Source organism: Eriocheir sinensis, chromosome 40 (genome assembly GCF_024679095.1).
Source record: "Eriocheir sinensis breed Jianghai 21 chromosome 40, ASM2467909v1, whole genome shotgun sequence".
NCBI lineage: Eukaryota > Metazoa > Arthropoda > Malacostraca > Decapoda > Varunidae > Eriocheir > Eriocheir sinensis.
Window position 1 is genome coordinate 9,517,998 of NC_066548.1, and position 19,070 is coordinate 9,537,067.

At 41.1% G+C, this 19,070-nt stretch overlaps 1 protein-coding gene across 1 annotated transcript; it reads left to right on the top strand.

The window, feature by feature from the left end:
- Positions 1-322: 322 nt before the first annotated feature.
- LOC127009426 (uncharacterized) lies at positions 323-18,375 on the top strand. Its single transcript, XM_050882521.1, has 2 exons — positions 323-353; positions 17,726-18,375. Exons 1-2 carry the CDS (start codon positions 323-325, stop codon positions 18,373-18,375), a joined length of 681 nt encoding a protein of 226 aa, XP_050738478.1.
- The last annotated feature ends 695 nt before the right edge of the window (positions 18,376-19,070 follow it).

Sequence of the window (19,070 nt, forward strand, 5' to 3'; positions counted from 1 at the left end):
CGCGAGTTTTTTTCATACATATTTGCATTATTTTTTTTTTCGTTGAATCATTGTGATATACGACGAGGCTTACGGAACCTCGAAACCTGGTTCTCTGCCCCTTTTCGCTGTTTAGAGGGACCATGTGGTCACCTTTGTGTGTGTGTGTGTGTGTGTGTGTGTGTGTGTGTGTGTGTGTGTGTGTGTGTGTGTGTGTGTGTGTGTGTGTGTGTGTGTGTGTGTGTGTGTGTGTGTGTGTGTGTGTGTGTGTGTGTGTGTGTGTGTGACGTGAGGGCAGGACACGAGGAGTGTTAGTGATATATGTTGTTAAAATCCCTTCATAATGCCAGAGGGCGTGGCTGTGAGTGAGGAAGGTCAGGTGTCGAAGTAATCATTCTCTCTTGATTAATGTTTATAGATTAGTCCGATGAGGCAATAGTAATAGTAATCATAATAATGAGGGTAATACGTAATGCTAACAGTAATATATATATATATATATATATATATATATATATATATATATATATATATATATATATATATATATATATATATATATATATATATAATACCACTCATCCTTGCAGATGAAAGATGTATTTGTGGGTGTTATTGGCATCAAGAATATTACGTCATAAAATTAGTAATGATAATAATGAAAAGAGAATAACGCTTATCATTTATGCAACAGCTTTCTCAAAACAGTTTTTCGTGAACTCTGCAGAAAACAATTCGATTGAAAACTCGTCCTCGTCTTAGATAAAAAAAAAAGTCACCCGCTTTCTCCGGACCCTCACACATCTACATATTGGATTCCTTAAACATATGCAATCCACCTTTGGGTGGAGGCAGAAATACTTCGAATATCAAGAAGGAAGTAAAATTCCACTGTAAACATATTGAGGTCAAAGGGCCGGGAGTTGAGCCCTCTTGACTCCCTGAGCACGCTGAGGCCGCGAGTGCTTTTCAAAGTATTATTGCTGCGATCCAATAGACGAGACAAGAAATACAGGCAGCGCCACCCTTGGCCACCCAGATAATTGTCAAGAGGGACCGGTTAAGTCAGTGGTACCTCGCCTGGTTTTGATTTAGTACCCGATTCATGACTAATAAATTATAATAATGTAGGATAAATCCGTCCTACTGTTGACTAATGAAACATGAATTGCTGTGTCCGAAGACTTTTTCGCGTCATAGCCTAGGCAATGCTCCATCCATAACAAACTTTATCTTCTAAGGGTCGCTTTCACAGTCACTTTGCTTGTTTTGATCGTTACCAATGGGGGCGATCGACGATATAGTTTTCCACGTGAAACTGGCCTATGGGGTAGTGGCGGCTGCAGAGGAAGCGAGAGATGTTGAGAGTGTGTGGTAAGGTGCGGTCCTAGGCTAACCCCGCAGCTGCCACTACCCCATCGGCCAGTTTTACGTGGAAATACTATAGCGGTGATCGCCGCCATTGGTAACGATCAAATCAAACAAAATGACTGTGAAAGCGGCCCTAAGAATTGTAAAGTTAGTTGCAATTTGGTGTAAATATTGCTGAAAAATCTTTGGCTGATCATCACAGTCAAACTGGCCAAGCAGGATAGGATCACCTGTAGTGTTGGAAAGTCGTCATCGATACACACCTTTTTTATCCTTAGGTTCTTGTTTCTCGAGTGTACGGTATCGGGGAAGCCACGGGGAAGGGGGGTGGAAAGGCTGTGACTGAAGTGGAGGGGAGGAGAGGAAAAATATAAACGAAGAATGCAGAGAGGAGACAAAAAAAGAGTGGGACTGAGAGGACGAAAAATGAGCCTCGAGCCCTCCTGACGCCTGTTGTACTTGAGGGTCATGTATCACAGAAGGGATGAAGGAGGACGTACGCAAACAAATAGTGGAACTCCTTTTTTTCAGGCAAACTAGAAACAAATATATATTTAAATGTCTATCCAAGTATTTGTATGTCAATCAAAAGCACAATTACCCTCGAAAAGATCTATTACAGTGTTTACAATTGGAATTCAGAATGTCAATTACCGATGAAAATTACACCTGGAAAAGCTTTTGACGCAAACGGGAGAGTCGATCGTGTTCGCTCGCGTTCGGGGGTGGGCAGCAATTCCAGGATGGGCGGACGCGGAAATAACAACAAAATAACGAGTTACTCTCCCGTACAACATATTTTTTTAAAGATTTCTGTTCTGGTAATATTCGTGATAATACTATTCCATACAGTTTGGAGAGCATTTACTCAGCGGAAATAACAAAATAAGTAGTTGCTCTCCAGTATAACATATTTTTTTAGACTTCTGTTTTAGTAATACTCGTGATCATACTATTTCCTAAGGTCTAAATAGAATCAACCCCTATAAATACCTCTGCGCCTCTAATGTGATATCAATGAATTCCTAGCAGTACCACGGAAGTCTTTATAACGCCTTGGTTGGTCATACTTCACATCAAACGAATTCTTAGGTGTTACACTGTTATCTACTCTCACGTTAATCCATACCGAGTTCAACGTTGCCAGATTGTCGTCCTCAGCCTCTTATATTTACCGACTTCCGGCCCAAATACTGTCTCCTGGGCCCCAATAACAAGATCCATTTATAGTTATCATTGAAATAGTGAATTCCTGACGTTTCTTGGCAATAGTTAGGCATCAGAAACCGGTAACTACAATGGTCTGTGTGCGATAATGTAGCAACGGTGACCGAGCTATATTTTTCAGTCTCCTTTACGCCAGATTAAAACGTGCCGATATTTTCTTTAGCAAGATGGACAACACCGCCAATAATGGTTAATCTAAAAATTCTCGTTATCAGACCGCTTGAAAGCAATAGCAATACAAATTTATTAGACACAAAACCTTGAAACAGCAGCATGAATTAAAAAAGGGTTGCATTCCTTCATCAGTAGGAGCACATTGTTTCTTTTCTTTCCCTACACATAACCTTTAATTGCGTCAGCTGATAATTAAATCCGAGAGCGAACGCATGAAGCCGAGCAGATATGAGCGTGAGTGATGGTTGGAGGGAGTCAACGGAACGCTCGGACAGGACAGCAGCTGAAACATGTGGTGCAATGAGAGCGGATAATGGCAAGGATTACGCGGCCTGGCCTCGTGCTGATAATGTGAGGGCAATGAGGAGCGAAGGAGAAGCTGCATTTACCGAGACGCGACGGGAAGCCAGAACAAAGGAACGAATATGCTTAATGTAAGAACCATTATGCAAAGCGGCTGCCAACAGGGTGAGAGGGTAACCGAGATTCTGCTACGGAACTTATTACGAATTTTTGCGAACACTACACGAAGAGCTGCTTTAGGGAGTTATGCGTGAGTCTGGTGATATAAAAATGGAGCTGCCAACGGAGTAAAGCTAAACGTGGAGTCACTATTGGATATCTTTATGCATTTAGCCAACAGGAGAGCGCATCAAATGGCCTCTGGAATAGGATATGACACTACCTTTGTATCGTCCTTTGTTTTCTTTGCCCAGCGGTGAGTGGCTACCAGGTGTCTGTCGAGGGTTGAGTCACGTCTCTTGCGGATTTGTAACTTCTTCCCTCTTCTTATTTCCCTTGAGCTGCTTCCACTTCTGTTAAAAAAAGGGTACGAATTCAAGAGGTAGAAATGAGAACCCTTTTAGAAATGCTTTAATATATATATATATATATATATATATATATATATATATATATATATATATATATATATATATATATATATATATATATATATATATATATATATATATATATATATATATATATATATATATATATATATATATATATATATATATATATATATATATATATATATATATATACTTTCCTGTGTTATCGTCAGTAAATAAATAAATAAAAATGTGTTGTACTTCGGAGAGGGGAACGAGAGGGTGGCATGTATGAGTTGAAGAAAGTGTATATTGCGTAGAAATGAGAAAACCTTTAGAAAAAATGTCTTTATATATACTTTCATGTACTATCCTCAGCAAATAAATATAAAAATGTGTTGCAATTCAGACAAGGGGAACGAAAAGGTGGCTTGTATGAGTTGAAGAAAGTGTGTAAAGCAAAAAAAAAAAAAAAGAGACCCCCTATAGAAGAATGTCTTTATACATATACTTTCATTTATCCTCTGCAAATAAGTATAAAAATGTGTTGCAATTCGGACAGGGGAACGAAAGGGTGGCATATATGAATTGAGGAAAGTGTGTAAAGCAAAAAACTGAGAACCATTTTAGAAGAATGTCTTTATATATACTTACATTTGTTATCCTCGGCAAATAAGTATAAAATTGTGTTGCATCTCCGACAGGGGGACGAGAGAGTGGATTGAATGATTATAAGAAAGCGTGGCATGACAAATCACTCTCGATAGAGAAGAGAGAACAGGATATTGAACCTTGAACAGGGGGGCGGCGGGTGTTTCTTTTATTGTGAGCGAGCGTGGCGTGTGTGAGTTATCGCTCCTCTCCGTCATAATTCACAGGCGCTGATTCGAAAGAAAGTGTGCCGCGTCTGAGGTAGTCTAATATTTACACGAGGGCGGGGCGGCGCGGCAGCGAGGGGCGACGACCTTCTGCTGCGTGGACAAGACGGATGAGAAGACAGAGGACGGAGGCGTGAGCAAACAACCTGTGATTTTAGCAGATGTGAAGTGCGTCATTAGTTTGTGTGTCTGGCAATGAATGAATGGATGAAAGGCGTGAGTGAATGCATGATGGGTGACTAAAATAAAACGAAAGGATGTTTGATAAGTAAATGAGGAAATTGACATATAGATAAAATACCAATACGTGATAATTCAAGGAGTGAGTTCCATTTGTCAAACACCACCACCACAGCCACTCCTGCTCCTCACCACCACACCACCACTACCACACTACCTCACCATCCCAGCCACCACAACCACCATTTCTTTACCTCACCACCACTTCGCTATCACCACCACCACAACAACAACCACCATCTCCTGAACCTCTCCCTTCCTTTTCCTCCCTGTAATCGTAGTGATGGTGGTAGTGTGTTTGTGTGTGTGTGTGTGTGTGTGTGTGTGTGTGTGTGTGTGTGTGTGTGTGTGTGTGTGTGTGTGTGTGTGTGTGTGTGTTTGTATGTGCGTGCCGCCGCTCAATAGGCTCTGCGTCAGTGGAGCTACGGAACCGGACGGCAAGGACAAGGACAAGGCCAAGGGCAAGGACACGGACACGGAACAAGGACGCTGCTGTGGTCTGGTCCGTACCGGGGAAGAGAGGGGGGAGTGGGGGTTATGTATACTTACTGAGGGGTGGACGTGGTTGTGGTGGTGGAGGGGGTAGGAGTGGAGGTGACAATAAGAAGTGGAGGTGGCAGTGGTGGTGGAGTAAAAATGGCTTGGTGGAGACTAGAGTGATGGTGGTGGTGTTGGTGGTGATGAAGATGAGATTGATGGTGTTGAACGATATTCCTGATGATGTTGATGGTGATGATGCTGAAGGAGGAGGAGGAGAAGGAAGAGGAGGGTAAGCAGGAAGAGGAGGATAAGGAAGAAGACAATGGAATGCACTTGGAAGAGGAGGAAGAGAAAGGGGAAGAAGAGGAAGAGGAGGAGGATAAGTAGGAAGAAAAGGAAGAGGATGAGGCAGAAGAAAAGGGCATCCTATCCTATGACAATTTATCTAACGATCTTCTGAGGAAAATTATACAACTCTGGGTTCAATTAGACGATCTTCATTATATCAGGAGGATCGAGGACAAAAAAAAGGAGCCCCATAATATGAATTCCACTTTTTCTCGGCAATGCTTCCGTGATTTGGTTGTGATGGCTAGAAAGGCGATTGGGTTTCAGTGCTTAACCTTACGAGTCGTTATGTGTATGCTAACTGCGTCTTCTGCTGCCTCAGGTCATGTTTGTTTTGTATTGAGAGAGGAGGGAAAGAGAGGGAAGGCAGGAGGGAGGAAGACAGAGGGGAAAAGAGGTATAGAGAAGAGAGAGGTAAGAAAGTTGAGAATACGTAATACAAAAAGGAGAAAATGAAAAGTTAAATAGTGAGAAAATGGGAAAATATGTAATAAAGAAAAAGGAAAGAAGACCAAAGAGAAAAAATGGGGAAGACAGAAAGAAGACTGGAAATCAACGAGTACAACTAAGGGAGGAAAGACAGGATAAGGAAGATAAAAGTTAAGGTCGAAAAGAAAGAAAAGAAAGAAAAGAAATGAGAGGAAGAAGAAAAGGAGACAGTGTTAGCTAGATTAAAAAGAAAAGATGGAAGTTTGGAGGCTAGAAAGAAGGAAAGGAGGAGGAGGAGGAGAAGAAAAAAAAAAGTCAGAAAAAGGAAAGTGGAGTAGAAATTTGATTCAGTAGAAGAAGAGGAAGGTTAAGAAGATACAGGAGGGAGAGGATAAGGGAGAACATGTATGAGAAAAGGAAAAAGAGGGACCCGGGAGGAAAGGTGGAAGGTATGATGCCAAAAGGGGGAAGAGAAGGGAGAGAATAAACAATGCCAGGAAGAGGAAAAGGGGAGGGAGGGGAGATAGGGTGGAGATGGGAGGAAGGAAGGAAGTGAGAGAGGAGGGGAGAGGACAGATATGGGAGGAGAGAAAAGGGAAGAAATACGAAACTCAGAGGAATTATTGAAAAGAGGAAGAGAAAGAGGAAGAGGAGGGAGGGAGGAAGGGAGAGAGATAGGGAGGGAGAGAGGAAGGTAAAGAGAGAGAGAGAGAGAGAGAGAGAGAGAGAGAGAGAGAGAGAGAGAGAGAGAGAGAGAGAGAGAGAGAGAGAGAGAGAGAGAGAGAGAGATAGAGAGAGAGAGAGAGAGAGAGAGAGAGAGAGAGAGAGAGAGAGAGAGAGAGAGAGAGAGAGAGAGAGAGAGAGAGAGAGAGAGAGAGAGAGAGAGAGAGAGAGAGAGAGAGAGAGAGAGAGAGAGAGAGAGAGAGAGAGAGAGAGAGAAAAGTTTGGTAATGAACGCTAATTGAGAGAACTGAAGAAAGAATTATTTATATAAAGATGAAGGAGCGAAGGAAATAAAAAAAAGAGGTGAAGGAAAATAAGAAAAGAAAGATAGAAGGAAAGAAAGCAGGGAGGAAAATAAAGCATAAAAAAAGAGAGGAAAGATGACAGGAAGCAAAGAAACCAGATGAAAAAAGGAAAGAAAATGAGAAAAACGAAAGAAATAAAGAAAAGAATTACCAATACCGAAACTAAAAAACATATAAAAGAATAATATAAAGAATAACCAGAGAAGAAGAGGAGGAAGAAGAAGAGGAGGAGCAGAAGGAAGAACAAGAAGAAAAAGAGAAAGAAAAAGAGAACAAGGATTCATAAAAAGGAGTGCACAAGTGGAAGCAGGAGAGGGGGGAAGCGCTAATATAAAAATCCATATAAAAGCCGCCATCGCGAAGGGAAGGAACAAAGGAGAGAATATAACACGGCGCTAAAGGTGAACCGCTAATGACACGCAGACGGATTATGACGCGGAAAAACGCCAATCGAAAAACACAGAATGAGAGATAATAAGATGCGATGAAACAAGAGCGTGATATTATGAAAGCGAATTATTACCTTGATGAGCGAAAAAGAAAATTATAAGAAAATGGAAAACTGTTATTATTATTATTATTATTATTATTATTATTATTATTATTATTATTATTATTATTATTATTATTATTATTATTATTATTTTATTTTATTTATCACAACTGGAGAGCCAAAAAAGGAGGTTGAACAGTCTTGTATATCATCTGAGAATCCATCATCAGCGCTGCCTCGTGGAACCACTTCAAAAGGGCAGGAACATGAATAAGGCAGCTGGAAAAGAGGAATAGGAAGAGAAGGAGAAAGGGGGAGGAGGAGGAGGAAGAGGAGATACACAAACAGCACTTGTAATGGCAGAGGCGGCGGAAGGGGCAGCGGCAACGTCGCCAAACATAAACAAACAACCCTCCACAAACGTATTGATATAAAAAAATACGAGAAAAGATTGAGAGAATGAGACAAGAGAAGTGAGAAGGGAGAACAATGAGAAAATTAAGAAAAAGTTAATAAAAAAAACGTACGGGAGTAAAAGAAGGGAAAATAAATAGAAAACAGGACGAGAAAGGTGAAAAAATAGAAAATGTAATGGGAAAATAAGGAGGGAAAATAAAGGAAAGGAAACCGGATAAAAGATATAGAAAAATAGTGAAAGAACAAGAGGGAAAGGAGAATAGACAACAAATCACTAAAACAAATGAAGAAGAGAGGAACAACAACAACAAAAAAACAACAACGATAGTGAATAAAAGAAGAAAAAGAAAAAAATAGAGAACGAGACGAGAAAGGTGAGAGAGAGAATGTGATGAAAACGAACAAAGAAGGAAAATTGACGAAACCGGATGAAAGAAAAATATGAAAGTAAATAAAAGAAAAAGGGAAAAGAAGACCAAACAACAAATCAATAAAACAAACGAAACGAAAGAAAGGAGAGAAAAAAATAATAGGTATGAAAGACAAAGACAATAAAATAGTGAGTGGAAGACGAGAGAAAAGAATGAGAGAAAGAGGAGGAGGAGGGGAGGAGGGGACTGAAAAGACAAAAAAATAGAGGAGTGGGAGAAATGTCAAGGCAAGGGAGGAAGGGAGAGAGGAAGCGAGGGAGGGAGGGTGGGAGGGAGGGAGTGAGGGAGAGTGTGAGTGCCTGAGGCGTCTCCCAACACACTTGATTTCCTTCCTTCACCACCACGAAGACGACCAACAACCCACCACAGGGGCGAGAGAAAGGAGGAAAAAGAATGAGATGTGTGTTGACCTGACCTAATTCACTTCTTGCTTTTCTGCTTTTCTCTCTTTTCCCCTTGACGTTGATTTTTCTTTTTGTTTCTCTTGTTCATGTTCTTTAATTACGAACACTACAACGCCCAAGAAGAAAAGGTGAAAAGGAATAAGATATGTGTGCTGACATGACCTAACCTATTTCACTTCTTGCTTGGCTGTTTTTCTTGCTTTATTTTCTTGCTATTGTTTTTTACTTCGTTTTTTACTAACATTACAACGCCCAGGAAAAAATAAATAAATAGGAAAAAAAAGAATGAGATATAAGTGTTGTCCTGACCTCATTCACCTCTTCCTTTGCTGCTTTTCTCTCTTGTTATTGATTTTACTTCTTGTTTTTCTTTTGTTTATATTTTCTTATGGTACGAATATTACAACGCCCATGAGGAAAAAAAAAAGGAGAAAATGATACGATACCTAACCTGCACATTTTGATCAGCACTTCGCTCCTCGGCTGTTGTATTTTCTTGTTTCTTTGTGGATTATTGATTTTACTTCACGTATCTTTTCTTTGGGTGTCTGTTCTTCCTTCATTACGGACACCACCACCGCCGAGGAAAAGAAAAAGGGAAAAAAGTAATTAGTTAAGAATTGACCTGACAACTTTTGATTCGTTATTTTCCATCGTGTTTCTGTGGTTTATTGATGTTTTCTTTCTCCCTTATCAAGAATTATACGAGAATGAATGAAAAAACGAAAAAGTGGACTGAAAAGGCTAGGGATTAAAAGGAGCAACAAAAACTAAATGATAGATAACTAGACGAGAAAGGTGAAAGAGAAAATGTAATGAGAAAACAGGGAAAGGATATACAGAAGACCGGATGAGAGAGATAGAGAAACGAATGAAGGAAAAAAGGAAATAAAGGAGAAAAAAATAATGATAGATAACTAAGCGTGAAGATAACTAAGCGAGAAAGGTGAAAGAGAAAATGTAATGAGAAAATAGGGAAAGGAAAGAAAGGAGACCGGATGAGAGAGGTAAAGAAACGAATGAAAGAAAAAAAAAAGGAAATAAAGGAGGAAATGGTTAGCTGTGTCGTTTCTTAAGTGTGCCATTTCCTCTTTTATCTATTTCCTCTTCTCCTCATTTATCAGTATGTTGCTTTGTTTTCTCTTTTTTTGTTCTTACTATATTTTATTCTTCCCCAAAACACAAGGGTAAGAAAAAGAAGAAAAAAATGAGTAATGTGTTTTAACCTGCGGCATTAATCCTTTTTGTTTCGTGAATGTTGCTTTGTTTTCTCTTGTTTTTTCTTCCTACTATTATTTTCTTTTTCCCCACAACACAAGGGTGAGAAAAAGGAGAAAAAAATGATATGTGTTTGGACCAGAGACATTTACCTTTTTGTTTCCTAGGGACATTATTTTCTTCTTTATTTTTTGTGTATTTGTCATCTCTCTTTTGTGTTAATTTTTTCATTCTAACCTTAACAGAATGACGAAAAGGAAATAATTTGATGTGTTTTCAGTTGATTAATTTAACTTCTTTCTTCTTTCACTTCTTTACTTCCTGTGTATTTGCTGTCTATCTTGTCTTGTTTTCTTTTACCATTAACAGAATGACGAAAAGGAAAAGAATCTGATATCCTACGACTTCACTCATTTAACTTCCTTCTTCCACTTTCTAGTTTTCACTTGAACACAAAGCCATAAATTCATGCAAAAAAAAAAAAAGACGACGAAAAGAGACAAATTCAAAACACTGACCACTTCAACATAAACCCATAAATTTAGGCAAAAAATAAACGACCCCCAAAAAGGCCCCATTCTGAATACTGGTCACATGAAACAAACGGATAAACATAAACAAACAAACAAACGTAAACAAACCTAAACAAACACAAACCTAAACAACGCCACAAATTCAGCCTACATAAAAAGAGAGTGAAAAACAGAAACTTATACACGTCAATTCAGATCATTCATCCCTCTACCACCACCCATTCACAAAACCAAACCAAAGCAAACATATACATAAACAAAGACACAAACTGATACAACGAAAGAAAAAAAAGTTATACCCGTAAGTTCAGATCACCCACCCCTCTACCACCACCCATTCATAACCCACAGACCATGATTAACTAATGGATCGCAGCCACTCTCGCCTCCCTCGCCGCCTGTGTGGTTGCCTCGCCCTGCCCTGCTCCGCCTCCCGCCGCCGCTCCACATTTTAATCCCGTTCCCCCACACACGACAGCATTACCACAATATCCGGTCCCTCTAAAGCGTATATCAGATTCATCCCGCGGTAAACCACTTAGAAAGAACATATACACACACCCGACGTAAAGTGAAATAATGATATAGAGTTGTGTGTCGACGGTACAGTTGGTCAGATCTTATATGCTTAATTTATCTTTTTCTTTCCGTTTATTCTTTCTTCCTTTTCTTTCTATTTTTGTGTCTGTCTTTTATCTTTTTCTTTCTCTGTCAGATTTTATATACTTCAATAATTCTCTTTTTCTTCCTCTTTATCATCTCTTTCTCTTTCTTTCTCTCTGTCTTTTTATCTATCTTTATTTTTTTTTCTTTCTCTGTTAGATCTCGTATACTTCAGTCATTCTCTTTTTCTTTCTCCACTTTTAATCCTTTTTTTCTCTCTCTTTCTATCTTTCTATCTATCTTTTATCTTTCTCTGTCTGATCTTATATACTTCAATAATTGTCTTTTTCTTTATCATCTCTTCCTCTTCTCCTTTCCATCTTTGAATCTGCCTTTTATCGTTTTCTTTCTCTGTCAGATCTTATATACTTCAATAATTCTTTTTTTTTTTTCGTTTCCTTTATCCTCTCTTTCTATCTTTCTTTATATCTTCTTATCGTTTTCTTTCTCTGTCAGATCTTATATACTTCAATAATTCTTTTTTCCCTTATCCTCTCTTTCTCTTTCTCTTTCTCTCTTTTTATTTAACTTTGATCTGTTTCTCTCTCTGTCAGATCCTATATACTTCTACAATTCTCTTTTTCTTTCTCCTTATCCTCCCTTTTTCTTTGTCTTTCTATCTCTCTATCTATCTTTTATCAATTTCCTTCTCTGTCAGATCTTATATACTTCAATAATGTCTTTTTCTTTTTGTTTATCATCTCTCTCTCTCTCTTTCTGTCTTTATCTATCTCTTATCTTTTGCTTTCTCTGCCAAATCTTATATACTTCAATAATTCTCTCTTTCTTCCTCTTTATCCTCTCTTTGTCTTTCATTCTTTGCTTATCTCTTATCTTTTTTTCTCTTTCTATCTTTTCATTTATCTTCTGTCTATCTTTCTTTATATTTTTCTCTTTGTCATTAATCATAATCTCTGTCTTAGATGTGTCGTGGCTACAGATTTCATAATTTATCGTATATATTCTTTTCCGGCTCCATCTATTGCATTGTGATTAATGATAATGGTGCCAGCAATGATACTAATAACCTTCTAGGCAAAACACTTCGACTTCCTTAACTATTTTCTATTCTGTGAGTCTGGAAAAGAAAGAGTCCCAGCACTGTCAGGCTCAGAGGCGACCAGCTATTATTATTGGCGACAGACAGAGAGGGAGGCGTTCCATCGACAAAAATATAAATAGTTCCTTTCATATTTTATTTCTCGTGAAACGTCGAAGAATAAATACATCCGGGCAGCGCTGTCAGCCTCGGGGACGCCTATATATCGTTGGCGACAGACCGAAAAGTGAGGCGCGAGGGGGAAAATTCAACTAGATTTCTTAAAATGGTGAGAAAATCGAAATACTGAGATGGCCTGGGTCTGATTTTTTATTCTTTTGCGGTATAGAAGGAAGACCAAAGATAGGATTTCTCGTATATCGAAGTAAAATCAACAATGAAATACGCGTATATAAGATCTCGGTCTTACTTGTATTTATATAACCTGAGGCAAGCACTAACCAATAAAGTGTGTAACTAACGCCTTATGCTTAGTCCTCAACTCAAACACAAGCTTTCCAGTAACTAGTAATAGAACTGGGTCTGCTCTAAATGATTCCCAGCTGACCACGAATTAAGGAGGACAGCGATAAACCAAAAATAATTATGTGAGTGACACCATAAAGTTAGGTACTGCAAACTCTTCCTCGCTAAAAGGTCAGAGATTACCAATTCCCCCCCAAAAAGACAATGAAAACAACGGTCGTTTTTGAATTATTCTTGTTGAAAGCAAACAAAATGAAGAAAAGTAAAGAAGAATGAAAGGGTAAGACTGACAAAAACAAGCAAAATTAAGAGAAGTAAGGAATAAGAAATAGAAAGACCCCCAAAAACAAGCAAAGTGAAGAGAAGCAAAGAAGAATAAACAGCAGACCCCCAAAAAACAAGCAGAATGAAATCGGGAAAGAATTATTAAAAGCGCCGCCAAGAAGATGAGAACGTGTGGGGCGAAGAGCAAATTAAGGGAAAAATATGCCTCGTTGCCTCTGAAGGTTATTTGCACACCGGGAAACTTAATTAGCACCAGACGATAAAAACAATTCACTGTTAAACAAATTAGGAACTCAACACTAACGAGGCAATACAAGAAACGTGTATGTGTGTAAATGTGTGTGTGTGTGTGTGTGTGTGTGTGTGTGTGTGTGTGTGTGTGTGTGTGTGTGTGTGTGTGTGTGTGTGTGTGTGTGTGTGTGTGTGTGTGTGTGTGTGTGTGTGTGTGTGTATGAATGGGTTATATTAAAGAATAAGGATAATTTGTAAAGTCTGTAACAACACTGACACACCCAAGGCACAGAGAACTAGGATAAAGGGAATAGAGAAGAAGAAGATTAGAGATAGAGAAAAGCAGAGAATGATTAGAGAAGAAACTGAAGTAAAAAATGTTCTGGCTAATTGTACCAAAGACTAACAACTCTGGTACCGTTATTTCGCTTTTAGGCATGAAAAATGAAAATGGAAAAGTAGTTATATATATTTTTCAAAGGTATGAAGTTCGAATATTCCTGACTGACTTTAACGGATGGATGGTTGCTGAGTTTGACGAAAATAACCTCGTCGAAGATACCCATTTAAATGTTTCAAAAATATGTTAAGATCGGGAAATATAACTTGCCACTGGGAGTTCACTCACACCTTATTGTAAATGGATGGAAAGAAAACAGTCAACTACGAGGAAAAATATATAAAAAAGTGTGAATTAATAGGGAATATATAAAAAATAATATAGCAAGTTAATAGACAGAATAAGTTCAGAAGTGATAGGCAGAATAAGTAAAGATGTGAATTGAAATGACAGGCAAAATTTATGTGTTATTAGTTAACGTATTTGCGTATATATATATAGTTTAGTAAGAACAGAAAGCGAGTCCTCAAGCAAATTATTCCTTGCACCCATCTTGCCACCTGCACACACACACACACACACACACACACACACACACACACACACACACACACACACACACACACACACACACACACATTCATTTATCCTATCCCATGCAAACCCAGCCTATCCAACCGAGCCCAACCCTGCTCAGTGAAGCCCAGCCCAGGCCGCGCCAATCACCGGAGCCTCGGCATCCAATAAATCAAGGCCTCCAACGCTCTCTGGCGGGGGAATCATGCAGCATCGCCGAGTCTGTGCCGCATTCAGCCCGTCCTCCCCTCAGCAGCGCACTCCCCTCCCTTCCCTCTCTGTCTGCTGTTATCCCGCACCACTCGTCACTGCCTTTCTGTTGTAGCCCCTCTGTTCCGTCACCAACTCTAGCCTGTCACGCTCTCCCTGTCAATACCTTCAATACATTCAGACTGCCACTACCTCGCTGTCGTCACCCTTCCCCGCTCGTCACTGCCTTACTGTCCCTTTCTCAGCCGTCATCACCTCTCGTCTGTCACATCCTCCCTGTTGCTGCCACCTCCCGTCCCTCACGCCTTCTCTGTCCCCGTCTTCAGTCTGTCACACTCTCACTGCCGCCGATCCTCTGCCTTCGTCCTTTCCCGTCCGTCACTACCTCCCTGCCAAGCCCTTCTGCCATCTTCTCTTCCCGTCTATCTCCTCTCCGTCATCCGTACCCTGCCGTCCCCCACCTCCCGTCCGTCACACTCTCCCCTCCGCCGCCAGTTCCAGTCGTGCACGGATAACTTTCGGTGTGATTAACTCGGTCTAGTTGGGAAGTCATCTCGTCGCTGGCCCTGACTTGCATTACCAGGCAATTCAGTCACGTAACCAACTTAGTAACTCCGAAAAGTATTGTAGTTTGAACTTAATTGCACGTGCTATGATTGCTTAATAGGGGATACACATTAACGTATGATATTATAGGTATTATGTTTTAAAGGAGTCAGGGTTCGTAATGATTCGATTTGTCATGCTTAGATGTGAATTGTGTTGTGGCTTTACTGTTAGCGTGATTGTCTTGGTCTAGTTAAGGCACATAAGAGCAGATTATCTTTAAACTATTATTGTAAAACTTGATGATTATTTTGCTTTTTATTGGTTGTTAATGTTCTTTTTTATGCTTATTTCTCGTTGCTTGATCCTCTTAATTTTCCGGAGTTGATTTACATATTTTAATCGTCTATCTTTTACTTATTTAGTTTTTATTTAATTATCCCATTTTTTAGTGTGTCGAGGTTAACGATTATGCAAATGATAGTGTCTTTACTTTCGGCAATAATAGTAATAATAATAATAATAATAATAATAATAATAATAATAATAATAATAATAAAAAGAGTAATGATAATGATACTAATAATAACGACCGTGGTGGCAGAGAAGGGTAATAAGAGGTAATTAATAACAGGTACTGGAGGCGGAGTTGTGTTATTATGTATGATGTATTTAACGCTGAGGTAGACGTAAAAACTGAAGGCGGCGATATATTGGGGAATGTTGTTCAGGGATAGCGCTCAACTATTTATGGTGTCTATGGTCAGTACTCTCAGACGCTTTCGACTCTCAACAAATATTTCCATTGGCCACAAAGATTAGTCGGCTTCTCAGTATTGTTTTTTTACGTCCATGGAGCAAAAGCCTTCTTACACTATCACTAAGCTCATAAAACTACCCGTGGAAATACTAACACAGCACCTACGAAATCCTTGTCACATGTAGGTGTGTAGGTCCAGAAAAAAATGAGAATATAGGCCTAAAAAAATAATGCAATAATCCTCTCACACACACATACACACACATTCCCCCTTGCACTACTTCCTGTTAAGACCTCAAAGACACTAGCATGGAATAAGCCAAAGGGAGAAACGTCAGTGAGGAGGAAGTGAAGAGGCGTTGCAGTGATACATATGGTGGCGGTGGTTGTGGTGAGCGAGTGAGTGAATGAGTGAGCCTGTCCAACGCGCGAAAGAAAGAAAGGGGAAGGAGTGAGAATACTAAATCTTGCGGTAAAGACTCGTCACGAAAAGGGGAACGAGAACAAACAAACCGGGCAAAGATCAACAAGAATGAGCCCCAAAAGAGGTTCATCCTTCTCGACGCCATTAAGTAAGAGAGTAATGTATTCGTAAACTTTTCTCGGCCTTAATGAGACTGGGGTGAGAGGAGGAGGAGGAGAAGGAGGAGGAGGAGGAGGAGGAAGGGGACGACGTGAGAGTGTTGGAGGAAGGCATGATGGAGGCTTGGATAAAGAGAGACAGGGAGAGAGAGAGAAGTGAGAAAAGATGAGGGAAAGAATGTGTAATGAGGTGAATGAAGGATAGAAGAGAGGAAAGAGGACGGAGGATAGAAGAGGGAAAGAAGAAGGAAGAAAGGAAAATGGAGGTGGAGGTTAATGATGGAAAGATGAGAGGCAAAGAAGGAGGGTAGGAGGGTGAGAGAGGAAGGGAAAGAGAAGCAGAAGAAAGGGAATGGAAAAAGAAGGGAAGGAGGAAGGAACGGGGAAAGGAGGGAGAAGGTCATACAGAGAAGAATGGAGAGAAGGTTAAGGAGAAAAGTTTAGAGAAAGGAGAGATAAGGGAAAGGCAAAGAGAGGCAAGGGAAGCGAGATAAAGAGGAATGGAGAGAAAGGAGAGAGGAAGGGAAGGAAAGAGGGAGGGGAAGAAAGTGGAAAGAGATAAAGGGATAAATGGAGGGAAAGGGGAGGATGAAGAGGAGAGAGATCTGGGGAGCAAACGGGAAGAAGGAGGGAGAGAGGAAGAGAAAAGCGAGGAAAGGAGGGAGGGATGGATGAAGAGGGAGAGAAGGAGGAAGGGAGGGAGGGAGAAAGGAGGCAAGGAAAGGAAGAGAGAGAGAGAGAGAGAGAGAGAGAGAGAGAGAGAGAGAGAGAGAGAGAGAGAGAGAGAGAGAGAGAGAGAGAGAGAGAGAGAGAGAGAGAGAGAGAGAGAGAGAGAGAGAGAGAGAGAGAGAGAGAGAGAGAGAGAGAGAGAGAGAGAGAGAGAGAGAGAGAGAGAGAGAGAGAGAGAGAGAGAGAGAGAGAGAGAGAGAGAGAGAGAGAGAGAGAGAGAGAGAGAGAGAAAATGAGTCATGCACAGCTTCATTTAGTCACGCTGAGCAGGAAACGACCTCCAACCTGAGAGATACGACCCTCCCCCCCGCCTCGTAAATAAACAGGAGGAGGAGGAGGAGGAGGACGAGGTGGAGTGGGAGGAGGGAAGAGGGCGGAGGCAGAAAAGAAAAAGGAAGACAAAAGAAGGAAGAACTTAATAGGGTGAAAAAAAGAAAGTAAGAGAGCAGAAAAAGGATTAAAAGAAGAGGAGGAAAAAATGAAGGAAGAGGAAAAGAAAAAATGAGAAGACAAACAAACGTGTGGTAACAGGAGGAGGAAAGAGGGTATGGAGAAAAGGAACATGAGAGAAAAATAAAAGTTGATGAGAAGGAAACAGCGGAAAAAATACAAAAGGAGGGAGCAAGTGACGCCAGCACCATCACCAAAGCTCCAAGTACCCCAGCAGGTGATGCCAGCGACATCACCAAAGCTCCAAGTACCCCAGCAGGTGATGCCAGCGACATCACCAAAGCTACAACTACCCCAGCAGGTGATGCCAGCGACATCACCAAAGCTCTGGCATTTCAGCAGGTGATGCCAGCGACATCACCAAAGCTACAACTACCCCAGCAGGTGATGCCAGCGACATCACCAAAGCTCCAAGTACCCCAGCAGGTGATGCCAGCGCCATCACCAAAGCTCCAAGTACCCCAGCAGGTGATGCCAGCGCCATCACCAAAGCTCCAAGTACCCCAGCAGGTGATGCCAGCGCCATCACCAAAGCTCCAAGTACCCCAGCAGGTGATGCCAGCGCCATCACCAAAGCTCCAAGTACCCCAGCAGGTGATGCCAGCGCCATCACCAAAGCTACAACTACCAAGGCAGATGATGCCAGCGCCATCACTGAAGCTACAACTACCAAGGCAGATGATGCCAGCCCCCCGACCCCTGCTTCAGGTGACAAGGTCTATGATGTGAAGGAAGCCGGTGTGGTGATGACCCCGGCCTCGAGCTGTGAGGTCAATGATGTGAGAAAACCCAGCGGCGCGGCCGCGGACTCCAGCAGCCAGACTCTCCGCCGCCGGAAGGCAAGGAAGCCCAAGCGGCGCGCCCGCGGCAGGGACACCGCGACTTCCAGGACACACGACGCCCCTTACACATGGACGGACGCATTTCTAGACGGCACGGCGATCTGTGCCGTCAACGTGTCCGGCGTCCAGGCGTACTGGACGTACTGGTGACGCGGCCCCGCTACGCCCGCCTGGAGGCCTTGATGGGCACGGGCCATTGTCTTTCTCTATCCCTATCTGCCCTACTACTCTTTTGTGCATCCTGTTTCCTATCACAATTTTGTCTCTCTCTCGAGAAAAGGCATCAGACGTATGTGTATAAGTGTGTGTGTGTGTGTGTGTGTGTGTGTGTGTGTGTGTGTGTGTGTGTGTGTGTGTGCATATGTGTGTTTTGACAATCGGACAGCTATAATTCTCACCAGTATTGCGTATCGCATTCTCTCCATCTCACCATTTCTTTCCTCCCTCTGTCTTACCCTCTCCCATCTTCACCTACTTCTCCCTCCCTCTCTCCCTCTCTTCCTCTCCTCCTCTTTCATATCATCCTTACTTCTGTCAAGCTTTCCTCCGCTCCTCCCTTTCTCTACGAGCCAATATATATAATAGGGACACCTCTCCACTCGAAATTAACCTCTCCTCTGGCCTCTCGTTCTGTTATATAGTGTCTAGAGGCCTATTATTGTTGTTGTTTTGCTCTTTACCCTTACGCCGCCTCCCTCGATGTAATAAAATAAGAAAGTAGACATATAGTACTACCCATTATGCGTGGCAATAGTAGCAAAGGCGTATACCTCTTCTACATAATGCTTGGGGGTACAGCATAGTAAGGAACGTTTATGTATATATGAAAATTACATGCAAACTTA